Below are 6,045 nucleotides of genomic sequence, written 5' to 3' on the forward strand. Positions count from 1 at the left end.
TTTCCTCTTCAGTTTAGGGTATATATTGGTTCATTTTCACTTTACGATTTATGAGTTTGTGATAATCTCTCTAACAATATTAACTTCAAATTTTGAACATAAATTCCTTCTTAAAAACGTAATATACCTTATTATTACATCTAATCTGATTATATATTAATTTTAAAATTAAATATTAAAATTTTGATTAACATTTGTAGAAAGAAATCTAACGTACCACTGTTATAACGACAGCTAGCTTGCACATGAGCTTACCCTAAGACAGCGATACCGATGTGAACAAGGCAAAAAAAAAAGAAAAGGTTTTAACGTAATGGGGGAAGAGTGTTCAATTCATAGAGTATGGACCGCACCATATTGACGTAACCCATTGGTCTATTTAAGCAAACTCTGCATCTCAACAATGGCTTCTGCATAGCAAACGTAGGAGAGATTCATGGCTGCTTTGAATCTCTAATCACTATATATGAGTATATTCCTTCTAATACAGACAACTCAGTTTTCTCTTCCTTTTTTCCATTTCCTTTTCTAGGCTAACAAACATGGCTAGTATGGGGGAACAGAACGGTGTGGTTTCCACTCGACCAGTTATGGCAGACAACAGAAATTTTGCAGATTTTGAACCTGCAGTAAAGAAACCTAAAAGAAACAAGTTTGCTTTCGCTTGTGCTATACTTGCTTCTTTAACTTCAATCTTACTTGGTTATGGTAAGTAATGTTCAAAAGTTTGGGATTTTGGGTAAGTTTTTATGTATTGATTTTTGCATGATTTGAATGTGCAGATATTGGGGTAATGAGTGGAGCTATTATCTATATACAAGAGGACTTGAAAATCAACGACGTTCAAAAGGAAATCCTCATGGGTATACTTAACGTGTACTCTCTCGTTGGTTCATGTGCGGCTGGTCGGACTTCTGATTGGGTTGGCCGTCGTTACACTATTGTGCTCGCCGGTGCCATTTTCTTCTTAGGGGCACTCCTTATGGGTTTCGCAACGAGCTATGCTTTCTTAATGGTTGGTCGTTTCGTTGCCGGAATCGGAGTTGGATATGCTCTTATGATTGCTCCTGTTTACACAGCTGAAGTCTCTCCGGCTTCCTCCCGTGGTTTCCTCACCTCATTCCCCGAGGTGGGTCTTCCGAGTTACGTTGATTATAATTTTGATTCATTAATATAAACGGAGCTGATATCGATCGTTCTTTCTTTTTTCTAAATAGGTGTTCATTAATGGTGGTATATTACTGGGGTACGTATCCAACTATGCATTTTCGAAGTTACCAACTGACTTAGGGTGGCGGTTTATGCTCGGCATCGGAGCAATCCCGTCGGTTTTGTTGGCTGTGGGTGTTTTAGCTATGCCCGAGTCACCGCGTTGGCTGGTTATGCAAGGCCGACTCGGTGAAGCCAAGAAAGTTCTGGACAAAACTTCGGAATCCATTGAAGAAGCTCAACTTAGACTAAGTGAAATCAAAGAAGCAGCCGGAATCCCACAAGAATGCACCGACGACGTCGTTAAAGTCCAAAAGCGAAGCCACGGCGAAGGAGTGTGGAAAGAATTATTCTTATACCCAACACCCGCCGTTAGGCACGTGTTGATTTGCGGCATTGGGATTCATTTCTTCCAGCAAGCTTCCGGCATAGACGCCGTCGTTTTGTACAGTCCGACGATTTTCGAAAAAGCTGGTATCACTTCATCTGACGGGAAGTTACTCGCCACCGTAGCCGTTGGATTCGTGAAGACGATCACCATCTTGATCGCGACGTTCTTACTCGATAGAATCGGACGGCGACCGTTGCTTCTCAGCAGCATAATAGGCATGGTGGCGTCATTAACGACACTCGGGTTCTCACTCACCATCATCGACCATTCACACGAGAAGATACCGTGGGCTATCGGACTGTGCATCACGATGGTTTTGGCTTACGTGGCGTTGTTCTCGATAGGGATGGGACCCATCACATGGGTTTACAGCTCGGAGATCTTCCCGTTGAGGTTACGCGCTCAGGGAGCGAGTATGGGCGTGGCGGTTAACAGGGTGACTAGCGGCGTAATCTCCATGACTTTCATTTCGTTGTACAAAGCTATATCGATCGGCGGCGCGTTTTTCTTGTTCGCCGGGATCGCCACGGTGGCGACTTTGTTTTTCTACATGTTCTATCCGGAGACGCAAGGGAAAACGTTGGAGGAAATGGAAGGGCTTTTTGGTAAATTCATTGGTTGGAGGGAAGAAGCTAAGAAGCTGAAGATGAAGAAGACGATGGAAGTTAACGGTGATGGAACGAGCAACGGTCAGATTCAGTTAGGAAATACTACTACTAAATAAGGGTAGTTTAGTAAATACATTTGTGGTTTTACATATGAGGTGAAGAAAATAGTTTCTTTTTGAATATTTTTATTTTCCTTTCTTTTAATAAAAAAATATCCCAAAGAAAATGGAGTTGGAGATGTGATCCTTTGGATTAAAACATGATGGGAATTGTAAGGGTGTGACAAGAAAAAGAAAAAGCTTTATGCAAATGCAAACAAAGAGAAAACTTTACAATTTATCTTTCCTTTTGTTATTAAAATTATTAATTTAATCGTTAACTTATACGTTAAATCTTATACTAAATTTTAAATAAATTGAATATTGTTATATAACTTTTAAAAGTAAAAGTTAAAAACAAAGTAAACTGAAAAATGAATGAAGTAAACGATAAAGTTTTTATAAAAATTTTAAAACCTCAAAATTAAGTTTTTCAAAGCATTTCTTTTTACAATGTTTTTTTTTAATTTTCGTTTTGAGTTGTGTCACACAAGATCTAACGTATCATTTAATAGTTAAATTAATGATTTTAGTAAAAGAAAGACTTAATTAATATAACATTGATAGTTTAGGGCTATATATTAGAATGCTTTGAAGTTTAGGGATGTTTGTTGCAATCAACTCTTTTTCTGTCCAATTTTATTTTTATAGGGTTAATGTATCATCTTGTACCTAATTTTGGTTTCACTATTCAATTTGGTACCTATCAGCTACAATATTCAATTTGATATCTAAACCAAACGACATCATATGATACGATGAATGTTTGACATGTATGCTCTAGTAAAAAAAAAAACATAGATACTTAATTGGGACAAAAGAAAACTAAAGTACCAAAGTTAATTAATATTAAAGCTAAACTCAAGTATCAAATTAAATATTGAACGAAATTCAGGGACCAAATAATATATTAACTATTTTTATCATGTTCAAGAATTTAAATTATTCTTTAATACATTTTTAAGAAGTGTATAATTGGTGGATATATTTGAAGTCATACACTTCATTTGAGGAAACTCAAATAATTGGGGACAACAAATCTCTAATGGTACATAACATGTTGGTGAGATGTTATTCTCAACAAATCTATTTTTTGAGATTACCGTCACCTTAACTAACAACTTATTGATAACATACTTATCCTTTTGATAAATTAATAATTTAATATAAAATTTTTAGCTTTGACATCCAAATTTTATAATTTTATCTTAATCTCCTGAAGCCAAACAAACTTTTAACAAAATATGGATCAAAACGAATGGGATAACGAACCCTAGTACTATCCTAAAAGAACCAATATTAAGCAATAACAAGCAAGGAAAAACATAGCATGCATGTAGGGTCTAACTTTAAATTGCATTAAATGTTGGTTTCAATTGTCAAGATATGCAATAAGTCTAACATGTGCCAAGAAAGAAATATATTTCATTGTATTAACTACTTGTTGATACAATGTAAAACAAAGAGGAGGATGAAGAATGGGATGTGACAATGTTCAAAAGGTTGATTCATTTTAAAAAGTGGAAAGCTAGAAAAAACAAAAAGATAGGGATAAAACTGGGGAAAAGGTTGAGGAAGATAAGCGCTTAAGAATTGCTTAAGGACTCAAAAGATCTATTTTCTCATCTATTGGGAGGGCATTTATAGAGAAATCCTCTTGTTTGTTAGCGTGACATGACAAGCCATTGTAAATGAGATAGCCATCATGGAGTATGTGAAGGGCGAGCATCATAAGAACCATTATGTTATTCATTCAATATGAGGTTGTTAAACATATGTAGGTCTCATTGATTGTTGAAGAGAGTGTTCACATTGAAAAGCAGATTACTAGACCATAGTGAACGAGTATATGTGTAGGAAGGTGCTTCCCGTGTTTAGTGGATGGTCTTCATCAGATAGGGATGGTGGATCATCTGAGGACAATCGAGTGAACAGAGAGGTGCAGGTTACTTTTTGTTGTCCACGTGGGGTTTTCTGGATCTACCATGTGTTAGGCCAGGGTGGTAAGTATGATAGTTTTTTAGAAATTTCATTCAAAGCCTCTATTAAGAATTTCATTCCAAAAAACTCAGATCCTTTAAAATAATCTTTGTTTAGGAAGGTATGCTATGGTTGATAACTAAAAATCTATAACTCAAAAGAACACAATCTCAAAACATGTTATTCACACTAAACAAAGATCAAAACCTTTCAGCTAACCAAGCAATTACTTGTCTAAGGTTCGAGTAAACCTTGCCGACAAGGGAACCTAAAATGAGGCTGTAAAGAGAATCTCCAACAATCTTGATGTTGGCAAAAGATCCCAATATATCAATCTTGGTGTCAGCAATGACAATCTTGGTTTTGGTTGCATTTTCGATAGCAAACTTTGTTTTACCACTTTTATCAGATAGCCTTCCTACGGCACGAGACAAGTGGTCTCCTCTAAATGACTTGACATCCTTGATTTTGAATAAATCGTCATATAGTTTGTCTAATCCCAAATTGAGCAATGGAATTTGTAATGCCAAAACCCAACATGAAAGCTTGGATAAAGTCTACACACTTCTATAGGTTATTGATGTCGGGTGTGTCTGGTCTCGTTTTCAATTCAACCTTCCAAGCTTTGAGATTCATATGGATGTCGATATTCATTTGTTTGTAAATTGGAATATAGATATCCATCCGTATTTCTCAGGAGGCAAATATCAATGAGTTGGAATGAAGACCTGTCTAAACTAGACTCGATCAACCAACATCTCATGAGCCTTTAATGGCTAGGATTATAGACATCTACGTCACCATTTAGCTCAAATGTATTATATCTTATAAGTTTATTGACATTAGGTATCTATATTTGAAGCTCAAAATTCTCCTCCAGCTTGAAGTGAGACTTTGACACTCCTGCTAAAAGCCAAATATATAGATTAGGCAGATACAAAAGTGATCTAATTTTAGTGTCACAAATTTAACCGTCGTAATAAATAACAACTCTAAGTATTTTAGTCATCTTTAGAAACAAAACCTCTTTAACACACTATAAAAAAATACGTTAATATTATACAAAAATAAATATTTATTATTTTCTTATAAAAATTATTATTTTGATATATTGTTACAACATAAATATGTAATATAAAAACTTTTAAGCAAAATTGATAAACAAAGTAATAATGACAAATAATTATTTACTTACTTGAACTAAGTTTTTCGGATCAAGTTTCCAACTTATATTGCAACAACTATGAACTTTGTTTGAGTAAATGAATAAAATAATTTCAGAATTTTAATATCAACACTCTTCTCCTCAACATGTAAATTTTCTCCTTGAAATTAAACTTTAAAAAGCCTCTCCATATCAACTCCATTTTATAAAAAAATTCTACCACCAAATATTAAACATATATCAAAATATTGGAAAATATAAGATATGACTAAAAAAAAAAACCCCTTCTAACAAGAAGTTTTTTTTCTGAAAAATTATGCCCAACATTCCCAACATCTATTTTACAGGAAGATTTTGCCATTTGATATAGAAAAGACAAGATAAATTTAAAATGCTTCTTTAGAAGCGTTTTACTAAAAAGTTATTCTAAGATTCTCGAGGATAAAAATCATCATTTTTTATCGATTTTTTAATATTTCAATCCAATAGTTATTTTTCTTTTTAAAATTTAATCAAACAGTTCGATTTTAAAAACCCTAAATGGCGCAAGCTACTAACATAACACCCCATAGTGCAAAAGCTTGTCATGTAGGA

The 6,045-nt window shown here is 34.5% G+C and overlaps 1 protein-coding gene and 1 pseudogene across 1 annotated transcript; one reads left to right on the forward strand and one right to left on the reverse strand.

Annotated features, from left to right (window-relative positions):
* The first annotated feature begins 257 nt into the window (after positions 1–257).
* LOC108474427 (polyol transporter 5) lies at positions 258–2,547 on the forward strand. Its single transcript, XM_017776339.2, has 3 exons — positions 258–708; positions 783–1,129; positions 1,218–2,547. Exons 1-3 carry the CDS (start codon positions 543–545, stop codon positions 2,322–2,324), a joined length of 1,620 nt encoding a protein of 539 aa, XP_017631828.1. The 5' UTR covers positions 258–542; the 3' UTR covers positions 2,325–2,547.
* Positions 2,548–4,486: 1,939 nt separating this feature from the next.
* On the reverse strand, positions 4,487–5,812 carry LOC108475284 (uncharacterized; annotated as a pseudogene).
* Positions 5,813–6,045: the final 233 nt, after the last annotated feature.

Source organism: Gossypium arboreum, chromosome 3 (assembly GCF_025698485.1).
Source record: "Gossypium arboreum isolate Shixiya-1 chromosome 3, ASM2569848v2, whole genome shotgun sequence".
Taxonomy (NCBI): Eukaryota; Viridiplantae; Streptophyta; class Magnoliopsida; order Malvales; family Malvaceae; genus Gossypium; species Gossypium arboreum.